The sequence below is a fragment of the Brachypodium distachyon genome, chromosome 1, assembly GCF_000005505.3.
Source record: "Brachypodium distachyon strain Bd21 chromosome 1, Brachypodium_distachyon_v3.0, whole genome shotgun sequence".
Lineage (NCBI taxonomy): Eukaryota > Viridiplantae > Streptophyta > Magnoliopsida > Poales > Poaceae > Brachypodium > Brachypodium distachyon.
Window position 1 is genome coordinate 8,904,533 of NC_016131.3, and position 27,514 is coordinate 8,932,046.

General features: G+C 45.9%; 5 protein-coding genes and 1 long non-coding RNA gene across 8 annotated transcripts; 5 read left to right on the forward strand and 1 right to left on the reverse strand.

Annotated features, from left to right (window-relative positions):
- The first annotated feature begins 245 nt into the window (after positions 1-245).
- On the forward strand, positions 246-1,007 carry LOC100827949 (uncharacterized protein At5g01610). The gene has a single exon (XM_003561019.3). The coding sequence runs from the start codon at positions 329-331 to the stop codon at positions 836-838; it is 510 nt and encodes a 169-aa protein (XP_003561067.1). The 5' UTR covers positions 246-328; the 3' UTR covers positions 839-1,007.
- Positions 1,008-3,171: 2,164 nt separating this feature from the next.
- On the forward strand, positions 3,172-7,411 carry LOC100829451. The gene is made up of 2 exons (XM_003561024.3): positions 3,172-3,735; positions 7,032-7,411. The coding sequence occupies exons 1-2, from the start codon at positions 3,229-3,231 to the stop codon at positions 7,035-7,037; spliced, it is 513 nt and encodes a 170-aa protein (XP_003561072.1). The 5' UTR covers positions 3,172-3,228; the 3' UTR covers positions 7,038-7,411.
- Positions 7,412-8,498: 1,087 nt separating this feature from the next.
- Positions 8,499-13,620, forward strand: LOC100830687 (hydroxyproline O-galactosyltransferase GALT6). The gene is made up of 7 exons (XM_003561027.4): positions 8,499-9,293; positions 10,755-10,987; positions 11,129-11,410; positions 11,500-11,628; positions 11,702-11,875; positions 12,636-12,743; positions 13,064-13,620. The coding sequence occupies exons 1-7, from the start codon at positions 8,618-8,620 to the stop codon at positions 13,271-13,273; spliced, it is 1,812 nt and encodes a 603-aa protein (XP_003561075.1). The 5' UTR covers positions 8,499-8,617; the 3' UTR covers positions 13,274-13,620.
- Positions 13,621-17,477: 3,857 nt separating this feature from the next.
- LOC100835177 (protein UPSTREAM OF FLC) lies at positions 17,478-22,757 on the forward strand. Of its 3 annotated transcripts, none has more exons than XM_010233059.3 (7): positions 17,478-18,363; positions 18,753-18,970; positions 19,068-19,137; positions 19,234-19,349; positions 19,453-20,374; positions 21,980-22,264; positions 22,390-22,757. In XM_010233059.3, the coding sequence occupies exons 2-7, from the start codon at positions 18,811-18,813 to the stop codon at positions 22,454-22,456; spliced, it is 1,620 nt and encodes a 539-aa protein (XP_010231361.1). In that variant the 5' UTR covers positions 17,478-18,363; positions 18,753-18,810; the 3' UTR covers positions 22,457-22,757. The 3 variants fall into 3 exon arrangements, with proteins under 3 accessions (XP_010231361.1, XP_010231366.1, XP_024312980.1); XM_010233064.3 differs by having other exon boundaries at positions 17,481-18,363; positions 21,980-22,294; XM_024457212.1 differs by lacking the exon at positions 17,478-18,363 and having other exon boundaries at positions 18,546-18,970.
- Positions 22,758-24,145: 1,388 nt separating this feature from the next.
- On the reverse strand, positions 24,146-26,568 carry LOC106865891. The gene is made up of 2 exons (XR_001405463.2): positions 26,430-26,568; positions 24,146-25,446 (listed from the first exon to the last, which is right to left on the reverse strand). It is a non-coding gene; the product is annotated as an uncharacterized LOC106865891 (long non-coding RNA).
- Positions 25,455-26,904, forward strand: LOC106865890. The gene is made up of 2 exons (XM_014897539.2): positions 25,455-26,134; positions 26,504-26,904. Exons 1-2 carry the CDS (start codon positions 25,851-25,853, stop codon positions 26,541-26,543), a joined length of 324 nt encoding a protein of 107 aa, XP_014753025.1. The 5' UTR covers positions 25,455-25,850; the 3' UTR covers positions 26,544-26,904.
- Positions 26,905-27,514: the final 610 nt, after the last annotated feature.

A 27,514-nucleotide genomic window follows, 5' to 3' on the forward strand; every position in this document is an offset into this window, starting at 1 on the left:
AAATTACATAATGTTGTCCGGTTCATCATTATTAATCGGAGAGGGAGAAGAAAACCGAGGAAATTCCATAACTCGGGGTAGCTGTGCTTGGTGGCCCGTGATTAAATTTTGTGGTACAAACAGATATTGATAAATGAGTTGTATTGTATGCTCTCCGGGCGAGTCACTCTTCGAATTCGATCAAAAAGAAAAAGGAAAATAAACCAAAAGTGTCTAGTGTCCCAACGTCAAAGGCGTCTATAAAACACACCAAATTCCTCCGCAAAGCAGAGCAGAGGAGAACAGAACAGAACAGAGCAGAGGAAACCCCCAAACCCCAGCGGCGGCCATGTCTCCCCTCCTCCTCCTGCTCGTGGCCGTGGCCGCCGCGCCGACGCTCGCCTCCGCGGCGTCGCCTCTGCACGGCGTGGCGAACGACGTGCTGTCGGAGTACGGCCTCCCCAAGGGCCTGATCCCGGACTCCGTCACCTCCTACACCTTCGACAACGCCACGGGCGACTTCCAGATCCAGCTCGCGGGCACCTGCTACGTCTGGTTCGGCGACCACTACGTCTACTACGAGCAGACCATCAGCGGCACCATCTCCTACGGCGCCATCTCCAACCTCTCCGGGATCCAGGCCAAGAAGTTCTTCATCTGGGTCTACGTCTCCGGCATGGTCGCGCACCCGGAGAAAGGCACCATCGAGTTCCGGGCTGGCCCCATCTCCGAGGACGTGCCCATGTCGCTCTTCGCGGCCGTGCCCGTCTGCGGCAACGGCATCGGCGCCGGCTCGCAGCTCCGCGGCGCGGCCGGGGTGATCCGGGACCTTGGCCTGCTTCCCGTTGCCGAGGTGTGAGTGACTTCAAATATGAACTGTTTTCAAGTCTGTTGCTGAAAATTGGTAAAGAAATTTGCACGTTTCCTATTGAGAATGAGAGGGGACAAAGGGAGAAACACGGTGCCGTGATGATGTATTAATGTGGATGAAGTTCAATAAATATAATACAGTAAGAGTTTTGAATAGATGGAAACATATCTTTCCTTACGACAACAATTTGATCACAAATTACTACAGTATGTTCAAAATGTGGCATATATGACATGAAAGTATAAGTATCATGAAGTATTTTTGATAGTGAATCTAGCGATACTAATTTCGTGTCACATAATACTTTGTGATCAAAATCTTGTTTTAATGAAAACTAATATGACAACTTTTTTTAAGAATTGAAAGGGAGTACTCAGGAACAAGATTACATTTATCTAAGACAAGTTTTGTGACACAAACGCACAATCCAGTGAACGGCGCAGTGAAACACACGGCGCACCTTGCGGTCATGGCATAATTAGCTAATACACGTGCAAAAACCAATCGTGATGATTCTCTGATACCAATTCTTAACTTCAGCCAATAAGTGAGCAAGCACCGATCAATCTTCGGTGGTGCCTTGAATGCGGCCTTTAGTGGGTCCATGGTCCCAGTCTGGCTCCGGTGAGTCGGCCATGAATCGGTGAAGTAAGGTGTCACATTATTGATGGTGATAGGTTAGTGAATTTTACAGCCCATTTGGCATCCATCATCATTTGTATCTAGAATTCTGAAATTCATTTTCTATTCCAGAAACCAACTTGTTTGTGGCATGGAATTGGCCATAAAAATTCAATCTCAATTTTTATGGAATCACATTATAACTAACCACGATTTCTCTCTAAAAGTTATCATTTCTCTAGATTATCTCTCATTCTACAAATCCATGTGGTAGACAAACATGATTTTTTAACCCGGAATTCAAATTCAACCAAATAAAATCCTATCAAAAAATGGATTTCATTTCATTTCTACCAAATGAAATGAAAGAACGGATGCCAAACGAGCTGTTAGGAGTTTTGATGTTGCAATGTTCCTTCGACATCTCTGTAAATGTATCAACGAGATCTTAGTAAACAACCACAGAAGATCTTCTTAAGAAGACACACAGTGCACCTCTTTAATTCAAAAGATTTTCAAATGATGCTAAAAGATTTTGGACATGACAACTTGACTCGTAGGATTGAAAATCATGGAAAAATTCTCCGAGGCAAATTCCACTGGATTTTATAAGGAATTTTCCAACCATGCCAACACGTTTGATTTTTTTTCTATACTAGCTAAATACACATGAGTACCCCACGAAATTATTATTATTTTGCATAATTGTATAAATGCACTTTTGTTCATATGTTTTGAAATTTTGTACTCAGTAACAACTATCTCAGAATATACATCAATTGAGTCAATTGTAGTAAAAAGATCGTGTGTATATCTAGCATATTGAATGTGTATAATTATATTCATTCTCTAACAATATAGAAAACATTTTTAATGGAGTGAACAGACGACCACCAACTGAAATCTTTGTAGGAAGAAAAAGATATTTCTTCTTGCATCATTTTAGTTCTAATAAGTATGTTCAATATGATGACATTATGATCTAATTGTTGAAAACCAAAGCTGTACCAAAAGCACAAGGACAAAATTAAGATTTGAGGGAACAAGGAAAAATTCCTCACAACAAAAACACATAAATCTTTGAGTTTTACTGCTTTGTAGATTTCCGCTGGACGGATTTGATAATTTGCCCTGTCTCACTTTCAGTTACACGTGTCTCCATACCCCACATGCAAGTGACACAAGACAAGTCAAATCATCAAAGTGCAAAGTGAGTAGAACAAATTATCAAATTTGTCAACTATACAAATGTGCAACTATAAATCAATTTGACAGGCGTCGGGACTTGCAATAGGGGCTCAAAGATCAATTTGTCCTTATACTCCCTCCGTTCCAAAACACAACTCATATAGATTTGTGTACTTGGACCAAGGCAGCTCTCGTTTCTAGTGTCTGACCACTCATATTGGATTAATAGTAAATGGATGTGACTAGTTATTGGTCGGGTGCGGGTTTCAAGAAAAAAATGAGGTGTGTTTTGGAACAAATGAGAAAAATCTATATGATTTGTGTTTTGAAATGGAGGGAGTATTTCTAATGTCTTGCATTAGTGTTTGTCTTGTATTTTTTTTATGAGAAAAACTAACTAGGGCAGCTTAATTATGTGCAGTTTGATTTTCTCCTAAAAATAAGAAGCTGCTGGCTGCTGCCCCTAGTTAGTTTTAAAACAAGATGTTGTCCCTAATTAATTCTGTTACCAGTGTCCCCAATCAAGATCCCCACGCAAAGCAGAGCGAAAATCCCAAACCCCAACGACCATGTCACCCCTGACCCTCCTCCTCGTCGCCGTTGCCGTGGCCGCGGCGCCGCTCGCCTCCGCGGCCGGTGGCGCCTCGGCAAACGGCGCAGCTAACGACCTCCTCCCGAAGTACGGCCTCCCGAAGGGCCTCATCCCGGACTCCGTCGCCTCCTACTCCTTCGACGAGACCACCGGCGACTTCGAGATCCGCCTCGCCGGCACCTGCTACGTCTGGTTCGGCGACCACCTCGTGTACTACGAGAAGACCATCCGTGGCTGCCTATCATCAGGGAAAATCACCAGTCTCTCAGGCATCCAGGCCAAGAAGCTCTTCCTCTGGGTCTCCGTTTCGGGCATCGTTGCGCACCCCAAGGATGGTACCTTGGAATTCCAGGTAGGGTTCGTCTCGGAGGAGCTGTCGGCGTCGCTGTTCGATAAGGTGCCCGTTTGCGGCGCCAGCGCCGGCGCACAGCTCCGCGGGGTGGCTGGGGTGATCCGGGAGCTTGGCCTGCTCCCCGTTGCAGAGGTATGGGCTTATGATTAGCTGCTTTTAGTGTTCTGCTGTTTCAATTAGGCGCCTTGAGCGGTTTCTTAGAAAATTACATAGAAGGTCAACTTTGGAGTTGTCAATTTGGATCCATATACTTGTGCTTGATACTCGCATTTTAAACTAGCAAGAGCCAATCTACTTTGGCATAGATTGAGTGCTCGAATATAGAGGTTTCGTTTTTAGCATTGGTTAGTGCTGTTCTCGATCTTGTAGGGCTGTTCTAATTGATGTGACAACTATAGTCAACATCTTCATCCCTAGGTAAGTAGGGCTGCTGGAGCTAAAGTTCATAGAAACTAACTAGCACCAATGCGAATGAATGTGATGGAAGTTGCGAATATAAAAAAATTATTTGGCAGCACCGCTAAGCTTAGCACCCAATGCTAAGCTAAATAGATAATAAGATCATGCATATCAGTTTGCACTTTAAAATAATAGAATTTAAAGTACTTAGCACCTACATGTGGTGCTAAGGGATGTGGTAAAAGAAGCTTAAATGGAATTGGGAGAGGTAGCTGACATGTCCACTGTCATACCCAATTTAAAGGTAAGAACATGGATGCTCACACTAAAATTTGCAGGTTGATCCCTGTTTGTTTATTGTTTTAAGTTGAGTGAAGCTGTAGTCAACTTCCTTGATCACCCAGTGGTTGAGAAACATCAAATTATTGGGGTTGTATGAAAGGTTGATCTTCTTCTACATCATACTTCACCTACTCGCACCACAAGCCCAGCAACTAATCCAACAGTGTGCCAACTTAGCTAACATCAGTTTATGTCACAAAAAACAACAACTACTTGCGTATTAAAAATGCTGTGTTGAGTATTGGTGACAACATAGACAAAGTTAAAGGAGCGAGGGAACCTTTTGGTGTTGAGGATTACAGTTGTGCTTAGAGAAGCAGCTACTTTGATAGGGCTCTTGTGTTACGAACTAGTAGAAGAGGGAGCTGTGCCCATTTAAAGAAGAGAATTTTGGTATGTAGCACCCAAAGTACCCTGGTTTTGATGTATACTACTAAAAAATACAGAGTATCTGCTTGCTTTAATAGCATGAAGAGTTTGTGGTCCTCTTCAATATGCTGTTCTGGATGATGCTTGATGCCTTAATTCTTGAGTATAAGCCCTGTGTACTTAATTCAGAGAGAAAAGAGTCATAGCGCTCTTTGGTAAAACCACCATGATTGAACAATATCTAATCTTTCATGCACCTTTGACTAAATGACACTTACAGTTCACTACACCAACTGTGCCTAGACCTACACGCCCCATGCGAGGCAAGTATCAAGAGACAGGAGTTAAATGGTTTAATTGTGTGGGGTGGCGGATGAGAAGGTAGCATGCATAAGATGAAGCATGAGCATGCAGAGAAAGCTTGGTGTATGATTGGGATCCTGTGGAAGCTGGCGAGGCTTTCAGTGAATTTTGCCCATGCTTCGGTTGTGGCAAGGGCTGAGGAGGGGTGCAGACTGGCAAGTGGCAGTCCCACTTGCAACTATGTACTCATGTATCCAATATCATATGCCTGTCAATCTGTCATCCTGTCCGCTACACAAGTGTGAAAGGAGAACATGCGACTTGTCCTGAGGGTTAAAGAAGGAGAGGAAGTTGAAGAGAAACGAATGTTAAGTGATGAGATGCATAGTTAACAGATGGCAACCAAATTGTATATTGAAGAGGATCGTGAAATTCTGGTGGTATTTAAGAGAATCAATGCCCTTGGATGGTATGTCTATGAACAGAGTACTTTGGGTGGTATATGTCTATTTTTCTCTTTGAAGAATGGAGAAGAGGCAGTAGGAGATCAAATGATGGATGAAGGCTGGAGAAGTCTGGAACGCTGTATAGAAGTCCTATGGACTTACTAGAGGTCTTGCCACGGTACAACAGTACCAAAAATCTCATTCGTGCATGGATTGATTTAACTTATTTCCATCTATCTCCCATACCATGATAATATATCCTTTACACTCGTCCTCTAGTATCCTTCACAGGCATGAGTCTAAAAGCAACTATGTACTTTCCGTGTTACAGTATTTTGTGTCATCAATCTTCCTTGGAGCATCATATCGGAAGCCTCTACTCAAGCCAGATCTTTTTAATACTTCACGTCCTACATAGTGACCCTACTGATTTATATATTAAATGTGGTTTCTATCTTTGTTTAAATAGAGTGTATTTTTTAAACTTAGAACTATGAAAGAAGTAGAAATATGATCCCAGCATTGCATTACATGTATGAAAATTGCAAATGGGCAACTTACATGCCCAGAAACAAGTTAAATACTTCCATACGACTGATGTGATATAGTTGAGCTGCCAGTGAAAAATATTTATTGGATGAGTCTATTTTACCTCTGTATATGTTTTATGCTCTGTGGAAAAAATGGATTAGATCCCAGCATTGCAAATGAGTTGATATTCTTATCAGATATAGCGAATGAGTTGACTTGGCAGTGTGTCAAAGCATGAAAATGACAGATTTAGTAGAAGGAACTACAACCCACTAATTTGCTGATTCTGAGAGGGCATACGTAAGTTGAACTAATGACAGATTTAACTTACGTATGCCCTCTCAGAATCTGCAAGTGGCTAAATAAGACTTGGCTGTGAGTCTGTGACACAACTTTTTTGGGGCCAATAACTTGAAATGAATGTGTGATCTTGAAAGAAAATATGGTGCACTGCATAGATCTTGAAACAAAATATTAGCCCTGATTATCTTGCATCTTATCGTAATAATCTGTTAGTACTAATGTTTAATGCATATATATTATTGAAATATGTGCTCACTTGTTTTGCATAAAACTTTGATGTCATATTTGGTACTCCCTCCATCCGGAAATTATACAAATCCAAGTCACTTATTGAGGGAGTAGAATATTTAGGATGACATCAGTAATTCAGCAGTCATAATGTCAACACTCTTTGTTCACCCCTTTCATAAATATCATCAGTAGTCATAACGGCCTTGTTCAACCATGTTCATCATCTTTTGTAAAGTCAGGATATCATCAGTGGTCATAACAGCCTTGTTCAACCATTTTCATCATTTGTCAAATATACCTTCTGTGTTGGACCATATGTCCTTCCTGTTGTGTCTTGTTATACCCCAAACCATATGCCTGGTACTCAAGTTTTAGTGAACCACGACTGTAAACCGGAGCTGACAAAGTGACAAACGAAAGCAAGTACATGTAATCAGACTCATATGAGCCTCACCAGTAAAATTCCACTCAGTGTTTGACAATCGTTTGTTGTTACCTTTTCAGGACTGAGCTTCTAGCTGGGCGTCTTACCTGCAGCAAACTTTGAGCACTTCCTTGGATCTTTATGTTGTTCGGTGCCAATAAAGAAAAAGATGTCTAGAGTCTTCTTGAGCTGAGGCAGAGGCTCTGCGATGGTTGTGATGTTGAGCTTGTAGGTGTAAGTGGTCTGCTCTCTCTTCATAGTGCACACGGATTATGTGTAAATTGCACTAGTACATCCGTTTACTGGCACCGAAACCCGTGTAAAATGTAGATCTCGGATTGTTTCATATGAGACCACATTTTTTTTCCAGTAGAGTGGAGTTTCATACTAGTACGTTGTTGCGTGTAAACTTTTGTTATCGCCTGAGGGAAATCATGCGTGCCGACGTGCCCTTGTGTCATGCTGGTTCGCAGGACCCGTTCTGTGGTCTATCGACTGTCTAATTCCGGTGCGGGCCTTTGTCAGCTGCAACCTTTTTGCGGCCGTTTCGGGCCCGCTTGCCCTTAAACCTCGTCGACTTGTCCTTTTCTCGGATCCTTCCAGAAAAAGGAAAACTGTGGTCCTGGAATATGCAGCCGCTGCTTTGCCTTGCCTGCTCGGCTGCTCCTGGTGCTCCAGGACATGTCAAGTTGCATACTCGCAGCTCGTTGACCACATATTTGTTTGCCTCTTCTCTGCCATGCTAGGCGGGCAATTTGGACTCTAGAGCACGCACGCGTTTGTTTTGCATCGCAATCCAATCCATAGTGCACCCAGTCTCCATCTGCGGATCGTCTCACAGCAAATCGGCTCGATCTCCTGCCACCCGTCCATTTCTCCTCGTCGCCATCTGCCGGCTAGCAACGCGGCGTCTGCATGGAGAAGGAGGGCGTGTGAGCTCTGTGCACCCGCTTCTCGTTTCAGGTGGACACGACGGCTTCCTGAAAGGGGGTTCGAAAGGTTACGTGGATGGGGCACGTGGAATGTCGCTTACGCACCCGTGTAAAGATGCAGATTTCAGCGTGCATATCCTGAAGTTTTTGTACTACGTAAAACACCCAAAAGGGGATCGTGTATTTCTAGTTCAAGACCTACCTGAATCTGTTTTGTACATAATGACAGCCCGCTCTGATGGACTAATCCCGCGTTTCAGTTGGAAGTAATTAAGCATAGTAGTAATGCCTAGTACATATAATGACTACTATGTGATGTACCTATTGCTCCTACAGTAGCTACGGTCGCACCTAGTTGTAAAAGATTGCTTTCTGGGAGATAGATTTCTTCTACAGTTTAATGGAGGTACAGTGATAGTGTGATACAATCATACAAGGCAAGTCCTTAGCCTAAAGTTGCACTACCTCAATCTTCGATGTCTAACAAAGCAACCGAGACGCTGTATGCTTGGCCCCTAGGAAACCCAACGCTTTTGAGTGTACACAAGCACAAGAAGCAGCAGCAATTAGTACTAGCAATCTTACAAAGGGAAAGGGGCGAGCGGCCAACATTTCCTCTTAAACCTCCCGAAAACTGCAAAACTCTTGCACCTTTCCCTCCTCCGAAGCGGCCCGTACCCCCGCAAAATCCAAACTAAACCGACAAAGGCTACGCCACAGCCGGCCGGCCAGCCATGCGCCGGCCGCGCCGCGCCGCCTGCGGGCTCCGGCCGCTGCTGCTGCTCCTCCCCTTGGCCGCGCTCCTCTCCTTCGCCACCTTCTCCCTCCACTACCCCGACCGCCTCGTCGGCCCCACCACCGTCGCCGTAGCCGCCGCGGTCGCCGACACCGCGCATCCGCAGGTCCCCTCCCCGCGCCACCGGCTCGAGATATCCCGCCTCGACCTCCGCGCGCTGAACGCCACCCCGCCGCTCCACGCTGCGGCCGTCCGCGCGTTCCGCACCGGCGGGCGCCTCCTCCGCGACGCCCTCTCCGTCTCCGCCGGCGCCGCCCCGCCGCACGCTAGAAGCCCCGACTCGCCGCGGTGCCCGCCCTCCGTCGCGTTGTCCGGCGGGAAGCTCCGGGCCGCGGGCAATGCCCTCGCCCTGCCCTGCGGGCTGGCTCTGGGGTCCCACGTCACCGTGGTGGCCTCGCCGCGTAAGGTGCCCGGCAACGGCCTGGCGCAATTCGCGGTGGAGCTTCGGGGCGCGGGGCACGGGGACGCGGCGTCGACGATCCTCCACTTCAACCCACGGCTCCGGGGTGACTGGAGCGGCCGGCCGGTGATCGAGCAGAACACCCGCTTCCGCGGCCAGTGGGGCCCCGCGCTCCGCTGCGAGGGCTGGCGCTCGCGCTCCGACGAGGAGACCGGTGCGTACCTTCGCCACTTCCTTCCTGTGTCTGTGTGTACTTGCACTTTTCACCTCAAAATTCACTTCGTGATTCCACGGGGATACTCCAACCAATCAGTGCGGTAGGTCATTACCAACCAATCTATCGGCCTACCGGGAACTCTAGACTATTACAGTACTATAAGCAGTACATGTGTGCCGGTAATTAACCAAGTAGGTTGCATGTTTATGGCAATGATTGGCATTGAGTGACATGTTTCGCAGTTGGTGCTTAATCTGATTGTGGCTCGATCGTACGACCACGTTTGGTGAAAAGGCTCCTGTTTCCTTTTGGTAATTTCAGTGATTTGTAGCTTTTGTCCTCTGCCGTTAATTATTCTAACATCATGCCTTGATGGTGTTAATGTTTGGAGGGAGATATTGACTATTAGCGAAGGCAGCAGCATCACTCACCATTTTGATTACTGCACTACCTTAGCTACTACTGATCTTGATCCATGATCCTTGGTACTGATGCACACCGTGCGTGCCATTTTGACAATTCAAAAAGTATAACAAGAGGGGAGAAATTTGAACGTTCCCAAGCTTGGAGGAGTGATGCAGGGATTTCTTTTCCCTTCATGTAATGTAAAAGGGGATAGCGCTGGTTGAAAAAATGTAGGGATATTTTGCTGGATGCTTTACCAAGAGTGAAACAAGATTCTTAGTTGATTCAAACATGGATATTAGATAACCATTCACTCTGCATATTTTGCATGTTAATTCAATTGTGCCCAAGAACGTGCAAGTGTTACTGTCAGATATATTCAAAATGAGAATAACTAGGAGGAATTGGGTATTTTTCTTATATGTGCTGTTTGAAAATTGACATTTTTTCCATTTATTTTATGTTTTGATTAGAAATTTAGAGTGAGACTTGCCTCTTGCTTGGGTACTGTTGCATCATATGGAAAAGGAACTAGATCTTCCATGACATTGACATATGTAGTATAGTTCATTCATGTATTGTTGCTTTGCTGTTCTAAAGACAATTTTCATGTCCGCTAATTGTTACTAAGACTAACTCACCAGTGCAACCAAGACTAACTCGGTACATTGTTCATCCAAAAAACCTAACTACATTGGTGAACATCAATGAATACATTACCATTATTAGATTGTCCATAACCGGTCATACTAACAAGATAGCGCCCATTTCCTAGTTTTACTTTGGTAACTGAAAAAGGATTAGAGGAGATAATCCTTTGTAGGGAAATTCTGCTAGACTTCTCCATAGTTCGAATATACTTGATATTTGCATGATTCCAATGGGATGTCCATTTTATAATCTCATGGTAAATTCATATTGAATGATATTGGGCTAATGGTAATATTATCCATAAACAGTTTCAGCTGAGAAATGTTGAAATGGTGGTGGTAGACTGGTAGTTTAGCTGGTGACCATCGCCAGATTTTCTTACATTGCTTTCCTATGATACAGTTGATGGATTGGTGCAATGTGAGCAATGGGCCTGGAACACTGCTGACACATTTGAGGAGCTGAAAATGATATGGATTCGTAACCGTGTCGTTGGACAGAGAAGCAAAGATTTGATAGACTGGCCTTATCCTTTTGTCGAGGATGAATTGTTTGTTCTAACACTAAGCGCCGGTTTGGAAGGTTATCATGTTCAAGTTGATGGGAGGCATGTCACATCTTTCCCTTACCGTGTTGTAAGTAGTGCTTCTATACTTCCTAACTGGAAAGGGTGCACACCTTGTGATGTGGGTGTAGATTTAATTTTTTTTCTTTAATAAGAAACTAATTTTGGCAAGATTTTCTGATGTACTAATGCGTTGTTTTGTTCTTTCAAGGGCTTTATTCTTGAGGATGCTGCTATCTTGCAAGTAAATGGTGACATTGAAGTTGAATCAATGGTTGCTGGTTCATTACCCAGGGCTCATCCTAACATTGCAGAGAGAAATCTGGAGTTGCTTGCCGAACTAAAAGCCCCTCCTACTGAAGAACCTGTAGAGCTGTTCATAGGCATTCTTTCAGCAGGCAGCCACTTCACTGAGCGCATGGCTGTGAGGAGATCATGGATGTCTGCAGTACGGAATTCATCTAGTACAATGGCTCGTTTTTTTGTTGCCTTGGTAATTGAATGTCTCACCATTTGGTTTTGGTAGTTTTCTTTCTCTTGTCCTTATGAAGAGATATATAACTGAACCATGTTTCAGGGCAGAATGAAAGAAAGGAAGTGAACGAAGATTTGAAGAAAGAGGCTAATTTCTTCAGAGACATCATCATTGTGCCATTTGTGGATAGCTATGATCTGGTTGTTCTGAAGACTGTTGCCATTTGCGAGTATGCGGTATGTAGCACAAGGATGGATTTGATATAACCTACTTTGCATTGGCCTCAATCTTTTACTTTGTCCTTGCAAGGCTCGTGTTGTTTCGGCAAAGTACGTCATGAAGTGCGACGATGATACCTTTGTCAGGCTTGATTCAGTTATGGCTGAAGTCAAGAAAATCCCAGATGATAAAAGCTTCTATGTGGGGAACATGAACTATTACCACAGACCACTTCGAAAAGGAAAATGGGCCGTCTCATATGAGGTAAAGTGGAGCACTGCAATTTTTTCCTTTTGAAAATGTGATTGTCAAAGGTTATGTTGGAATTAAGTACTCCCTCCAATCCATTTTACTTGTCGAAATATTACATGTATCTAGACGCGTTTTAGGCATAGATTCATCCATATTTGGGCAAATTTGAGACTATTAATATGGATCGGAGGAGTAGATCAGATCTTACTTGAGATTTACTGCGTTTACTTCTTTCTTTCTTTTGAGGTAGAGTTTTACTGCTTTTACATAAGGGATCAGAAGGAATGAAATTTTCCCATGAATTCAGAATGACAAAGAGTACTTGTTTGTGAAGAGTGAACATAAGAGCTGCATTAAATTTCATTAGTAAGAAGAAATTAAACTATGACTACTTGACTGAGTCAATTGCAAAGGTTTTCCATTATCATGAACAGCCTGTTGCAGCTGTATTGATGATTGGTCTTATTATGGTTCCAGTAATTTATTTATTTTGACGGGCTAAGGCAGGGTTCCAGTGATTTAGGAAAATAAAAGGTGTGGTCTTGTTCTTGATGTGGAAAAAAAATCATTATTTAAACATGCAACTCGCTGTCACTTCACGAGAACCACATGAGCAATCCGTATCTGTTGTCCGCATGAATATGTTATTGTCTCATACACTCATGTAATCATTGGCTAATTGCATGTCGTTACTGAACCGTTTGGTGCACCATTATTGAGTTTGCCCTGTGCCTACTGAACTATTCTGTAATATTCTCCACTCAAATTCCAGGAGTGGCCCAAAGATACATACCCACCCTACGCAGATGGTCCTGGCTACATTGTCTCTTCTGACATTGCAAATTTCGTCGTGTTTGAAATGGAGACGGGCAGGCTAAATGTAAGCTCTCTGCACTTAACATATTCTATTCTTTGTATTCACTTCATGTCAAGTGGCACAGGATCATATTCAGTGGTTGCATTTCACATTGTACAAAAGTAACTCAAAACAGTCAAGAACCGCATGGTTTAACTTTGGCGCCCTTAGATGTTGCCACATTTGATTGAAAAAACTGAAAAGACACGAGCCCAATCATGCCTGGACTTGAAAAGACGCCCATATAAAGAAGCCAAAAGCTGCATCCATCACCTTAATGCAGCCATGTGTGCACGGGGGGGTTCAGCAAATGATTGCATCTCGATGTTTTGCTTTGGCCGCAGATGTTCAAGATGGAGGATGTGAGCGTAGGCATGTGGGTGGGGCAGTTCAACGGCTCCGTGAAGGCCGTAGAGTACGCCCACAGCGTGAGGTTCTGCCAGTTCGGCTGCGTCGACGACTACCTCACAGCGCACTACCAGTCGCCGGGGCAGATGCTGTGCCTCTGGGAGAAGCTGGGGCGAGGGAAGCCGCAATGCTGCAACGCGAGATGACAGCACGAGAAGCTCCTCCGGAAGCTCGATCCGGTGAAACTCTAGCTATCAACCGTTGGACAATCCGGCTCAGTTTTCGGTGGAGATTTGGATAAGTTAAGAAGCTCCAGAGGAACCTGCTGACAGGTGACTTCCACCACGACTCACATCACATGTACATAGCCAAGTGGTGAACACACACACCGTTAGATCGAAACTCGAAGGGTTTACCTATACTAAATTATGCATGTTACTCTGTATTATAAACTAATCGGATTTCTAATATACTGTCTTCCGAGAAAACAGAAGGCTTTTGCCTGGTACTACGAGAAAGCTGAAAGATTCACCGGGGCTGCCGGGCCATACCACAGAACAGACTTGATAAAAGGGATTTCTATACTGTTTCCACAAATTCACACGTCTACTTTGTTCCTTTTGTCTCTCCCCCTATGGGCACACCCCGCTTATACTAGTCCACAAGTAGCACTGGTCTTATTTTTGGCATCAAGCCCGTAGAAAACTCGAGAAGAGAATGTCTGTAAATTTAGGGAGGATGCAGCCAGCTTGTGGGGTATTCGTAGCAACATGTGCCGTGCGGTGGTGGCACTGGCAGAAAGGGGAGAAAACACGAATACGCCAACTGTTGTTTTGCCCTGCCAAGTGCCGAGCCATGCTGGCCCTACTAACATGCTTTCCTGTCTGCTTCACTAGGCGTTTTGTCTGTGCCTCTGCCTTCGTTCCTCTGCTGCAGATGTATTAATACAGGTCCCTTTTTGCTGCTGCTCGTCCAGGTAAACTAAGATAATAATGATCAATCAATCCCAGGGTTAAACTATAGTTAGAGGCGTAACCTTCCCTTTTCACTTACTCCCTGGTAACTTTGTCTGGCTTCAGTCGATTAGAATACAAAAGAACACACGTCTTGGTTTGGGGGATTGTGAGAATAACAAATACGGCACAAAACATTGCTTGCCCTTGTGTATGTACTACTGGATCGAGTACGGAGTAGTATGTACATTCGTGAGTCGAGAAGGAATCACTTAAATCATCTCCATTCCTCTTTTAACACACAAAAGCGACATTAAAGATATGGTCATAATGCTTAACACGCAAAAGCAACATTAAAAGATATGGCCATAATGCTCGCCCTCACGCTCCGGTTGCTTTCTTGTTCGTAGTTACATTTGCCTGCACGACTGCACAACGGCCAAGCAAGCCACCCGAGCAACGCTCGGTTCTCTGGCTGCACCCCAGTTACGGTTCTCTGGCTGCACCCCAGTTAAGTGACTAGCAGTCGATAATCTGGCATCCTACCCAGACCTCTCCTTTTCTTTTACAACTTTTTTTTTTTACTTTACCATGCTTTACGATGTGTGGTCAAAGCGAGTCCACGACATGAAGGTCTGGTCATCTCATCATATTTACGCGGGTACCGTGGCTCTTAGTACACGATAATGGGAGGTGTGCCACGTGGCCTTGTAGTCCACTATAGAGTGCGTCGTCATTCGTTGGAAGGCAGGTAGGAGGATAAAAGACAATTCCCATAGGCTATGGTCCTGCACTGCACGTTGTGAAAAACAATTCGATCTAGTGCGAGGTACCCAACGTGATGCGAGGAATGACAAAGAGCATGGAACTTTTGCTGTGGAACGTGGAGATTAGGGAACATTGGAATAAGAGTTTGGTAAACCGAAGCGCCACGTACCATGAAAATGCATAGATTTTCCTGGAGCTATGGGCTATAGCCGTCCTACAACTCTTAGCTAGCTGAGTTGAGCGAGACATGAGACCGGTAAAATTTGGGTAAACGCCAATGCGGCGTCAATCAAGAACCCAATCACAAACCATGCCAAATCCTCAGCAGAATCAGCTAAACCGAGTACTAAAATGTTAGACTCAGCAGCCTAGCAGCATGGCGCCACGGGCTAAACTACAAAGATGGCAAGGGTCAAGGCCGTCCCGAAAAGCAGCGCCGTTGTTACAGTTGTTGTGGCTTTGACTTCCGGCAAGGGTTAAAAAAAAGCCAAAAAGGCATAGAGCAACAGTCTTTGATTTATTAGCCGGGATGGCTGGCCGGCGGCCCACGGTGTCAGTGTCACACAGCTGCACAGGCTTTTGTGTGGGTCCCGGGCTCCCCCAATTCAAGTTTCCCCCTGTTCTGCAATGCATTGCACTCCAGCTCCGCTCCACTCCACTCCACTCACGCACGTATAGTCCAGGTCAGGGAAAAAAAGGTGGAGGGAAAAAAGCAACTGACAGATATAAAATTCTCTGGTCGGTCTTTTGCCTGCTGCGGCAGTATCCATCCACCCCGAGCGGCACCCCTGTCTCAGTGCTCGTGGAGCACGGCTCCATGCTGTGCTTCGGTGCGTTAATAAATTCGGCATGAAACGGAATGTGGAAAAGGATATGGCCTGAGGTTGGCAGGGGTCTCCGTATGGTGAAAGGAGCTGCTGGGTGGCCCGTGCTCACGCTGCCGAAAGCTGGTTGTACGGTCTCGCCCTCCCTCCTGGCTACTGGACTCCTGGATTCTGTGTGCCAGAGACATGGCAAGTCAGCAGCAGAGATTAGTCGTTAGAAAATTAGTACTTACTCCTTCTAACAAAAGATGTTTCAAATTTATGAAAATTTATATATACCTAAATATGATTTAATGTATATATGCATTTAAATTTAGTCAAAGTTAAAACATCTTTTGTTGGACGGAAAAAGTATGATACTCTCGTAACCAATCTCCCGTGACCATATCGGACCTCCGAAAGGAAAAAAGATAGAAATGAAATTTTATTTTAGGGAAATGGAAATGAAACAGAATAACTTTTTCAGCAGAACACTCACGGAAGCAAAAAAAAAAAAACAAGAAACGTATGGATATATCTGGAATTTAGTTTATTTTACTTTGTATCAAGTCTAGTTTGACTCAGCGGAATCCCATTTGCATCAACCACGTAGTAAACCTAAGTACATAATACATTTCTGGAGTCACCTTCTTTGCAGTGATGCAAGTTCATATTTAGGCCTTCTACCGTTAATCGTGGTGTGCCTGGTCATTTTTTTAAGCGATAAGCAATAGTTATCTCGACATCGAAGTGACTTTGATGATTAGTTTATATGCAAGCAATATGTAGCTACGGTCATTCAATGCACATTTTTGTGATTGGATGGGTGCGACGCCGACGAGATGCGTATTACAGTATTACTCTCTCCATCCCGTACTAATTGACGTCCTGAAGAGGTAAAGTAGCTTTCTAAAACTTTAATTGATACGGAACACAAAGGTAGTATGTACTATGTCCCGTGTTTTGTATACGGTACTGTTTGTTAAGAAAAACTCAATTGGCCTACTTTCGAGAAAACACGATGGCAGTTCCCTGTGCGGCTGTGCCACGGACGGCAGCAAGATGCAAACACTGGATCACACTCATCTTTGCCTCTCAGATCCAAGGAATAAATGGCATCGATGCCATGCCACCACCGCCGGCCGTTGCACGGTGTATTAAGGACACTGTTCCCTTCACGGCAGGGAAACAGTCCGGGTAATGGTAAGCCGCAACAGTATATGCACGTCCACGACAGGTCTAGAAAGGAAAGAAGAAGGTACGCGCCATGCTGCTGTACGAAGCAGGCGTATGTATGCCTTATCGTATACACAAACAATGAAACAACTGTGGACATATACGATCCTCGGCATTGAACGGACAGGGAGGAGGGGCTATTTAATGAGGCCTTACACATACAAGTACGCCCTCGAGGCTGGCTACCATGCCTCTACCGGCGTAATAAACATGAAAACTTTTCGTACGAGGTCCTCGATGCGGCAATGATAGCACCGAAGCAGCTTTCCCCCCTCTCGAGCTTCTATATGCTTCAACTATCCGTGAGCTGGGTCTACGGTCTACCGGCCGCTCGACTCGGGGGCAGGCTGCAGTATTCTTCTTTCTTTCACAAGTCTACATTTGGTAACGTAGACTTAGCAAATTTGAATAACGTGAGCCGGCCGGTGCCATTTCAGATTTCACCGCCTGGAGAAAAACCACCGGCGCCCGGCGGGTGGGTTCATCGTGGGCTCGGTCCAGCGAGCGCGATCCCGCTAATCACCCGCGGGCCGGCACTCCTCCTCCGTTTTCTCTGTCTTTGCATACTATTGCATTGCCTCCCCTCCCCGACGCGACGCAGTTAATGCTATTGCCACCCACTCCGCCAAAAGCGGCTAGCCTCGTACTACTGCTGCCTCCCCTCGGTCCCTCCTTCGTCACCCCCGCCCACAACTGCTCGCCGCCCCCCGTCCCCGCAGCACTCTACTGTACAATCCGCCGCTCTCCTTTGACCTCGCGCTCGTCTCGTCTCGTCCCTCTCCTTTGCCCTGACACGCACTGCACCGCACGCAAGCAGCAGCTGCTGCTGCCGGACGAGGACGGCGACGCGACCCTGGCCAGCTGCCTAGCTCGGCTCGGCCTGGTCGCCTCTCATCACAGTTTCTATGCCCATTCCCTGCTAGATAAAAGTTCCACCGCCTTCGCATCGCAACAACTCCCGCCATAACGCAGCGGGCACCACGATCCGGTTCAATTCCCCTTTCCTTCTACATATAGCTCCTCCGCGTCTGGTTCCATCGGTCCCCGGCGGCGTCTTTCTTCTAACGACAGCACAACGTGCTGACGCCACCTACTTGAGCCGCCCGAGAGCCTAGCGAGAGAGATTCCGTTCCCGTCTTTGCCCTCCTCGTGCAACACCGTCTCGCTCTCGCTTCCGGCTGCTGCCGCGCGCTCCGCTGGAGTGCTGGACCGAAGAGAACCTTTTCGAGGGGCTTGGAGGCATCTGCTTGTCCCATCCCCTTTTCGCGCGTGTTCCCCTGCCCTCCCGCCCACGCCCCCATCGTCACCAGCACCAGCCTCGCTGCCTGTCGAAAAGTTCCAATCTTGGAGCTACCCTGTTATCACCTCCCCCCTGTCTCTCTCGTCCAGCCCAGCCCCCCCGCTCACGCCACGGTTTGGCCATTCCTGCGCGCCCTCGCTAACACACTAACACCACCCCTCTTCAGCTCACTCCAGTCCTCTCGCTCGTCGGGTAAACGGCCGGGGCTTGAATTTTGTTTGGCTCCAGCCTTTCAGGTACCACTCCTACTATACCTGCCTTTTGCCTCTGATTTCCTCTCTGTTCTTGTCTGATTCCTGGAAATTATCGATTGGGTGTTGGAGGTTTTGGAGGCGCGCGCCCGGTGATTTCTCGAACGCTTCGGCCTCGGAGTTATCCCCGCTCTGCTGTTGCGTGTAGTCATCTCTGTCAGTTTTTTTTTTACTCGCTCGGAAGTTACCAGATTTTGGAGCCACCCGTTCGGCCAATTCTGGCCTTGATCTTGTATTTTGGGCCACCGGGTGGAACAGCTGAAAAGTCCCACTTCTTTTCTTTCTTCTTGGATGGGACGCTCTCCTCCTCCTTCTGCCTGCTGGTAACGCCGCCGCTTTCTAGGTGAATTGACGCCGGCTCGGCGATCTTGCAGGCGTACATTTCTGTAGTCTTTGAGCTGCCATTGCTGAGGGTGAGGGCGTTTGGTGGCAATGGAGAGCCGAGGGAGGCGGCCGCGGAGCCCGGAGCGGCAAAGGCCGGCGGCGAGGAAGGTGCCGGTGGTGTACTACCTCACGCGGAGCCGCCACCTCGAGCACCCGCATTTCGTCGAGGTGCCGGTTTCCTCCTCCACGGATGGGCTCTGCCTCAGAGGTCAGTGTGCGCGGCCAAAAGAAACGCCAATTTCTCCCTGTATAGTTTATCTTCTTGTACAGTTGTTTAATGGCGATTGCTTGCTTGGGTGCGCCAGATGTGATCAACCACCTCAACATGGTGCGTGGCAAGGGCATGGCCGCCATGTACTCGTGGTCTTGCAAGAGGTAAATTAAGCCAGCAAGAGATTCCCTTTCCCTGAGGAAAATTTTTTAGTTTTCTGAATTTTGGTGAGCTTGACGAGATGAATGTGTACTTTTCAGGAGCTATAAGAACGGATTCGTGTGGCACGACCTCGCCGAGGACGACCTCGTCATCCCGGCCACCGACGGCGAATATGTGCTCAAGGGCTCCGAGCTCTTGGACCAACCTTCTTCGGGTAAGGAAATTTCCTTTGAGTTGCCATTCGTCTTTCTGAACTGGGAGTAGGACCTTTGCTGACACTGTAGTGAACCTTGGTGTTATTTTGCCTATTTAAATAGGTCAATTTTACCATGGTAGTAATGGCAACCAGAAGCAACAGAGCAGGCTGAAAGAGGGTGCACGAGAGGCTTCCTATTCCTCCTCCCCTCCTAGTGTAACAGTGCGAGAAGCCAAGCCTCGGCGTGCACCTTCGATACCAATGCGAGATGAGGACGACTCCCTCTTGCCATGCCGGGTTAACTCCTCGGAGAACATGTCACCAGAGTCAGAGGAGCCTCAGAGGACTGTCATGTCAAGGGCTGGCTCTGCAAGTCCAGCAGAATTCAGGGTTTACAAGCCCACAGGTTTGATGGATGCTGCGACGCAAACTGATGATCTTGGCAGAAGATCGGCCCGGAAAGTTCCTGAGATGCATAAGAAGAGTCTGAGCACAGATCACGACTCGGTAGTTCGTGAAGTTACCGAGTACCGGCAGCAAAGCCATCCGCGCCGATCAGCGGAGCTCCAGGGGATTTCCAGGGATGTCATGTCCCAGTGTCCTACTCCATTGAGCATAGCTTCAACCCGTGGCAAGTCAGAGAGTTTAGAGTCATTGATACGAGCTGACAATGCAATGAATAGCTTTAGGATTATTGAAGAGGATGACATTGTTGTGCCGACCTGCCCGAAGCTGAGGCCGGCCAATGTACTGATGCAGCTCATCACATGTGGTTCACTTTCAGTGAAAGATCATGACAGTATTGGACTTGTTGGGGCATACAAGCCAAGGTTCCCAAACCTGAAGTTCCCCTCGCCGTTAATTTCCCGCTCCATGATGATGGGTGAGCTCGATTACCTATCAGAGAATCCCAGATTCATTGGGAAGCGGTTAGAAGATAAGGAGTATTTTAGTGGAAGCATCATTGAAACTAAGATGCAAAGAGAAGTTCCCGCTGAGAGGCACTCGGTGCTTAAACGGTCTTCTTCCTACAACGCAGAAAGGTAAGTTTCGGCACTTCCCATAATATTAAAGTTTTTCTTAGATAAAGGAAGCCCTGGCTTCTGCATTGAGGATGCATAAAGCCTACCATAATGTTCAACTGTGCTTATAAAACTAGAATTCAGAAATTGCACTTTTTATCTTTTGACTTTGCCGTACATGTAAATGTATTGTGATAATTTTGTGTCACTGGCTCTATGGCACTGGTTGAGGAAATGTATCATCACTTATCGGTACAAATCTTGTGCCAATTCTGCAATTGTTTTCTTTGCGGAAAGTCCTCAGTGACTTCATACTTTGCCTTACATTGAACAAGTTTGTCCTTGTGCTTACATTGAACGAGTTAGTCTTACCATAGATTTGATAATCAGATGGTGCATTATTTTCCAAATCATTTGGTAGTCATCATTTGAAGGAAGTACTTATGAGCATTTCAGTTGCACGTAATATCTGTAGAAAGGAAGTACTTAAGTAGCAATAAGATGTTAGTGTTTGAAATATGGACATTCAAGGTAAAATGTTCCACCGATTGTTCATTTAAGAGCATTGCAGTTGCACATAATATCTGTAGAAAGGGGTTAGGTTAGGTCAGGGTCAGAGAATTAAGAGATGGAAAAGAACCACGTACCCGATAGATTTGATTAACGGAAGGACCATCGTCCTTTGGTTTTCCATCATTCCGTGATGCCCACACTCTAGCCGAGACAAATTGCAGTTAGGTTGATGCCAGTGACACTTCACGCTCATGTCCTGTGTTGCCAGCATGCTACATGTAGCTGGCGCGGCATGGCATACATGTAAACAAACAAAATAGCAAACTATAAGGAATCTACTGAAGAAAACCGAGGCTGGGAGATTGCAAAATCGGTAAATATGCTGGATAAGAGAGCGAATATTAAATCCAAAACAAGATGATGAGGGTGTATATCTTTTGCTTTGCCCATTTTGCATGAGTAGTTTTGTTTTGAATAATGCCATACATAGTATGCCTGCTACAAATTCTGGTTAGAAGATAAAGAACATGAGTAGATTGGTGCACTGAGAAGTTACTGATAGGGTGAATATTTTCTTCTGAAGATTTTGGTACCCACTGTCCCAAACAAAGCCCTCCTGTTATTCTTTTTGTCACTACTTGAATTCTACAGTTTTAATTCTATGCCAGTAGCTTCACTTCTACTACATTGCCAACAACAGGAGCCACTTGTCAGATGTAGAGGACCACACTGCACAGTTGGCTGGCAAGATTCTTCAGTTGCACAACTGAAAATTTAGCAGCTACCCTGTTTCTTCATACTGTTGAATAGAGCTGTCGTTGTAATAGAGGGACCAGTCTGTGAACTGCTACTGCAAAAAAGCCAGCCAAGTTCATATACTGATACCAATCCCGACTGGACCATGGTTTCCATCATCCTGTTAAATCCAAAACATTACCTAGCATACGTCTGAACCTAACAGAAATGCAGAATATTAGGCCATTGGCACAATAATCATGTCATATGCAGTCGCTCTCCCTTGTTAATTGCATAGGATCCTTACTTGCCTTGCCATGCTGAGTTGTTGATTTTCCTTTGAAACATATCCTAACCCATGAACAAATTAACCTGCAGGGGTGGCGAGACCCTTGACTGTGCAAGACCCGATGAAGAAGATACAGTGTCACGCTCGAGGTGCCTACCCCGGACACCGATACTGTCATCCTTCCTGCACCCGAAGAGCGAGGCGCATAAATCCCCAGTTTCCGACTGCCGGAGGAGTTCCTCCGCCGGTCAAGACTCCAGCATAGCGTCTGTGGACGGAGGGAGCAAGAGGTTCACCGATGCGTCGGTAGCACCGGCGAGGATAGACTCTTTCAGGAACGAGAATAAGGACAAGCTCGTCAAGATCGAAGAAAGTTAAGTGCTCCAACTCTTTGTCAGCACTGGGTATGAACTCGATGCTTAAGTTCCCCCCTTGCAACAACAGAACCATCCTTCCCTCGGATGTTTGGTATTGAGGTCTGTTTGAACCATACTTGCAGGCTGTCGTCAGGAGCTCGCGTTGTGATCCAGTGCACCGTGCCTTGGAACGACGGCGACGAAAGTTAAATTCTGAAGCCAGAGCTCTGCAGCTTGACCTGGTGGTGTGTCGTAGTTGTGGGGATCTCTCTCTATGAGAGTTACCGACGAAAGGGAGAAGTACTTCGTGTTTCTTTCTGCATAGTTGTAACTTGTAGTACTAAGTTAGATTCATTCTTCAGGCATTCAATCTGCTCTTGTAATCTGGTTTCTTTATCCTTTCTTTCATTTCTTTGAAATTTTGTTCTCATTGTGAGTTGTAAGTGCTTGTATCGTTCATGTTTCTCTATGCTTTCGAAGATAACGCGTCAAGTTGAGGAGTTCAGTCGCTTTTAACGGATTCTGCACAGCATTCATTCGAAGAAATAGTACAGAAGAAGAGACAATTCTCGTTCGTAGACAAAAGGGTATGCTCGGCCCAAGCCCAGTCGCTAGGTTTACTTGGGCTGGTGCTGCTACAAACGAGACTTTGGCAAAATAGGTACTAGTAGTGAGTTAGTGAAGATCCAGACGTCTTCGCTCTGAGACCTTGGGCAGACGGGCTGTTCCTTGGGCCATAAACTTTTTGGTCGTTAGCTTCTAGACTAGACAAGCCCGGTAGGAGTCAGAACAGCAAATTACAGACGAATTTAGGCCCGCAAAAATCGAGGGCTGGAACTGAAACGGCGTTGTGGTGATTGCCACAACTTCATTTGCTCCATTAATTTTTGTGTACTTTATTACTCGCGATTCTAAATACTTGTCGTTGTTTTAGTTTAATTTAGGATCAGAGGGAGTATTCTGTTTTGTTGACCCCTCAGAGGCCTCCTAGCGCCACATGTGTTTCTTTTTTCAAGAATACCCCAAGGGGATGTATCATCATTTATAGAAGAAAGCCGAGAACAAGAGTTAAATTACGAAAGATTCAACCCATGTCTCTCCACGGATCATCCCCCTCTTGTCACTCGAAGCTAAAACCTAAGTCTCCAATTAGCTGCGCCTGCTTCCATGCCAAGGCCTCGCTTGCGATCTTCGACACAATCAATTGGGTGCGACATGTGCTGAGTACGTGGGAGATGAGTTTTCTTTTTCTAGATCTAAAATTCAAAATGTAATATCTTTGAAAGACCATCCAATTTACAGTCTATTTTCGATGTCGACCATTCGTGATGAGAGATTGAAAAATACTCAGTAGATCTCATATTGATAGGTTTTCTTGAAAACATTTATAACAATTTTATCCTTCCTAAAGTCTCGCAAATTTTCATGCGTGGTTGTCATACCTTGTGCCTTTGTCCTGCCTTGTATCTCGCAGCTGTCTTGAAACTTTTGTGTCCAAAAATTTTCTGCCTCATGTTACATGATGTTCTACCTAACGTCTTACGTTCATATTGTATTGTGTCTATATCATGTTTCCTGTTTCATAGCGTCTCGCGTATCGTTATTGTTGTGCCATTTTTGTGTCACATCATTGTTAGATAGGACACTTAAGAGTAACAATAATAACTATCATGGGAGGATAAAAATGGGAAGAATTATTTTCGTCAACACATATAAATATGGGATCTAGATAAAAAAAAACTCTCGTCGATAAAAATATAACGGTGAAAACGTTCACGATTTGGAAACCTAGATCTAAAAAAGAGAAAAACACCTATCCTGGATAGCTCTTCATTGGAGGGTACCATGTGTTACTCCAGAAAGCACTCCTTGCACTTGGCTCCGAAAAATAAATTCATGTGTCACGCAAGGAATTGTAAAATAAATTCAACTAAGTTATCTTCCAATGAATAGTCTTCTATGTGTTGTCTCTTACTAATAATACAGATGCTAGAGATAACGCCACCTAGTAGCATCATGAGAGGCCTAACACATTTCAGAAATTGCAAAACTGAACATAAAGAGGCAATAGAGATTTCACATGAAGGGACGTTCAACCCCCGACCTATGATTAGCATTTTCCTTTCTCGTCGAATTTGTACATCAAAATTAAGAACCAATTAACACTTGGCGAGAGGCAAGCCAAACCACCAATCTGCTTGTGGTGGCTTGAGGCGTGGCAGCCCGGTGCCAGCACTCATTGCAGCACGCCACGCCGCGCGCGCACAAACTAACCTTCCTCCGCCCTTCGAACGAGAATGACAGAGCTCCACGGTCCAAAGGAAAGGAAGCAGGGACCCATCCGGTCAAAGAAACATTCCCCCATCCTGTCTCCCTGCCGCGGCAGGAGATTGATTCCAGGCGATAGCGATATCCATGAACGGCGATGTACGCCAACCTGGCCGGGTGGTTGGCCCTCTCAAAAGCAGGAAAATCTCTCCGGGAGAGCAGCTATGATTCCAGTATAAGGGGACGATAGCGATGCGCCATGGCCATTGGCCGAGAGAGCTAATTAAAACAGGAGGCAGCAGGCACAAGGGACAGCGATGAGTCCGTCCGTCCGTCCGGTTTGGGAACGGAGCCCCGAACCAAACTCAAAGCCAAGGAGAAGTGCATCGATCGAGATCACATGGTCGCTTTCGATCCCAACCCCAAAATCCAACAAAGGAAGGAAGAGGGGAACCAAGAAATGACCTGATGACCACCACCAGTCCTGCGTTCCGGTTCCCCTGACTGTCTTGGCTCTCTGTTTAGCTGATACGATACGATGCTCACATCACATGTCGCCATCAACCAGAACCATATGGTAGTGGAATCATTGGAGCCATGCCGGAGGAACAACGTATAAAGCGACCATATCTGATACTCCTCCTACCACTTTCTTTGTAAATATTTTACAGCTTGTTCAGAGTTCAGAGAAGGATCAGTTCGTAGGCCCCTGCACTGCACATATATCTAGATGATCTATTCGAGTACTGGTAGTAGATAGGTGCCGATACTATTTTGGAACCTCCCTGTCTTCCTCGGGCACAACAACTTATTCTGCGCCTATTTATGCGTAGGCTGATCACGACTAGACCTGCTGTGTGCTGCTCCTGATTTCTGCTGCTTTTTTTCGAGCCAAGCAACAAAGGGAAGGAAACCAGAGCCTCGCCACATCCCTGTCCATATATCAACGTCAGGGGATCAAAGCGAGAAGAACAGATTTCCATTGTAGGAGTATATATAGAAGATCATGTGTAGGTAAGCTATAGCATATCATAGTACCACACACACTCCTTCCCTCCCTGCCCGGCCACTTGACACTTGTCACTCTCCATTACTCCCCATTGCCCCCAAGAAAGGAACTCCACCTATTCTCTTTGTGGCCAATACCCATTTCTTCCCTAGCTAGCTAGCACGCCATCATCTGTTTGCCCCCATACTGTTCTTCTCTACGGCATCCCAAGGAGAGGAGACATATATAGCACTTGTGAAGCAAGTCGCTAGAGAATTAAGTCTGTCGTGATCGGTCACCCGATCATCTGACAGGCAAAGAAGAAGGGGCCGTGGGCAGTTCTTCACAATGGGCGGCAGTATTGGTGGTCGATGCCGGATCAGTGGGCTGGCCTTGGTCGTCGTCGTCGTGCTCTTGTCGACGACAATGGCAAACGGCATTAGGACCGGTGGGGCAACTAACGTTGGCACCGGTGCTCCTGGTCCAGCTGCAATATCTGCCACTGATGTGGCGCCGCCGCCGCCGGTTGCTGCCGCTGCAACAACGGTGCCTTCCGAGAAGGCTGCATTGGATGATACGTACAAGGACAGCAAGAGGAAGGTGCCCAACGGGCCTGATCCGATTCACAATAGGTATCGTACTTAATTTATCTCATGTCTGTTAGTACATTATTCCTTCCTACTAGTATATAGGAGTATAATGCAAAGCATGTGGTTAGTTTTAGTTCATTTCACCCTTCTTTGCTCCAGAAATGTTTGCAGCTCGCCTCTATTACTCCATATACTGGCAAACAAATGATTGAAGTGTGCAGAACCATGCAGTATTTAGTCATCTAGATCGTCCTACTAATCATGAACCAGACATGCATAAATATATACGGGGCCCATCAAACGAGCTAGCTAGTGCATGCATGTTTTGCAAACTGACCTCGGTTCACCGGTTTAATTGCTTTTTCTCTCTGCATGCATGTTTTGCTGACCATGATGCGTTTGCTTTATCAGGAGAACCAGATGGGGAGACGCACCGGCGAGGCGAGTGTAGAGCGTCGACAGGCATTTAGGCGCGTAAACTGCCGAGATCCAAAGGCCAAAAACACCGATCGAGCACAACATTGAAGTGGCAATGGAAGGTTCCATGGCTACTTGCAACAGCCATGGTGGTGCTCATGATGGTCGTCGAGGGAGAGTTATATACTTATATAAGTATTCATGTACTCGCTTGCTTTGGCCAAAGTGTTCTGATCTCTCTTGACGAGGGTTTTGTATTCTTTTTTCCTTTCCTTTTTCTTCTTTTGGAGGGGTTAATGGTGTTAAAAGGAGCACTCCAACTCCAAGCGTATTACTGCGTTCACAGTTTCACACAGAGTAAAAGCTCACACGACTCAAAGATTCTTGTCACGACAGATTCTAGCTTCTTCTTTTTCCTGAAACGACTACTAGGTGTCTAGCTTTCATTCTTCCCAATGATCTCTTTAATTATTGGGCCGTATATATCTGCTTGCATGCTAAAGGACTCGAAAGGAGCAAAGGGATCTCGAACGAACGAGTGTACCATTTTCTCCGAGTCTCTGTCACGTACTTGCATGCGTGTAACCATGAACGATCAATTATACAACCTGAAATTCCAGACGTTGGGGTGTGCAGCCGTGTAGGCGATCATGCATATTGGGTCGGCACGGCAGCTGCTACGGATCGGAGTATAGCAGGAGAGGTTCTCTTGTGATCTGCGCTCGTCCATCTTGATTCTTGGGCAACGTCGCCATTGGTAGCGAGTGATTCCGTGATTGGGCTCGGTCCTCTTTTGCACGCAGACACATGCCTGGAGGCAGCAGCGGCATCTTCTTCCCTCCCCCTTTACCTTCTTTATTTTCTTCTTTCTCCTGTGTGCTGCTATCGAGACGCGCATTTTGAGGATCGTTGCATATAGCTAATTCGAGCCTTGAATCCCGATGATGTTATCGCTGGATCGATACGTACGGCGAGTTGCCTGAGGCATGCAGTGATGATTGACGA

Coding starts and splice junctions, on each gene's coding strand:
- LOC100827949 (XM_003561019.3), top strand. CDS start 329: ATGTCTCCCCTCCTCCTCCTGCTCGTGGCCGTGGCCGCCGCGCCGACG.
- LOC100829451 (XM_003561024.3), top strand. CDS start 3,229: ATGTCACCCCTGACCCTCCTCCTCGTCGCCGTTGCCGTGGCCGCGGCG.
- LOC100830687 (XM_003561027.4), top strand. CDS start 8,618: ATGCGCCGGCCGCGCCGCGCCGCCTGCGGGCTCCGGCCGCTGCTGCTG. Junction 11,411..11,499: donor CTCGTTTTTTTGTTGCCTTG/GTAATTGAATGT, acceptor GTTTCAGGGCAG/AATGAAAGAAAGGAAGTGAA. Junction 11,629..11,701: donor TTGCCATTTGCGAGTATGCG/GTATGTAGCACA, acceptor TGTCCTTGCAAG/GCTCGTGTTGTTTCGGCAAA.
- LOC100835177 (XM_010233059.3), top strand. CDS start 18,811: ATGGAGAGCCGAGGGAGGCGGCCGCGGAGCCCGGAGCGGCAAAGGCCG. Junction 19,350..19,452: donor CTTGGACCAACCTTCTTCGG/GTAAGGAAATTT, acceptor CTATTTAAATAG/GTCAATTTTACCATGGTAGT. Junction 22,265..22,389: donor CTCGTCAAGATCGAAGAAAG/TTAAGTGCTCCA, acceptor CCATACTTGCAG/GCTGTCGTCAGGAGCTCGCG.
- LOC106865890 (XM_014897539.2), top strand. CDS start 25,851: ATGGGCGGCAGTATTGGTGGTCGATGCCGGATCAGTGGGCTGGCCTTG. Junction 26,135..26,503: donor CCTGATCCGATTCACAATAG/GTATCGTACTTA, acceptor TTGCTTTATCAG/GAGAACCAGATGGGGAGACG.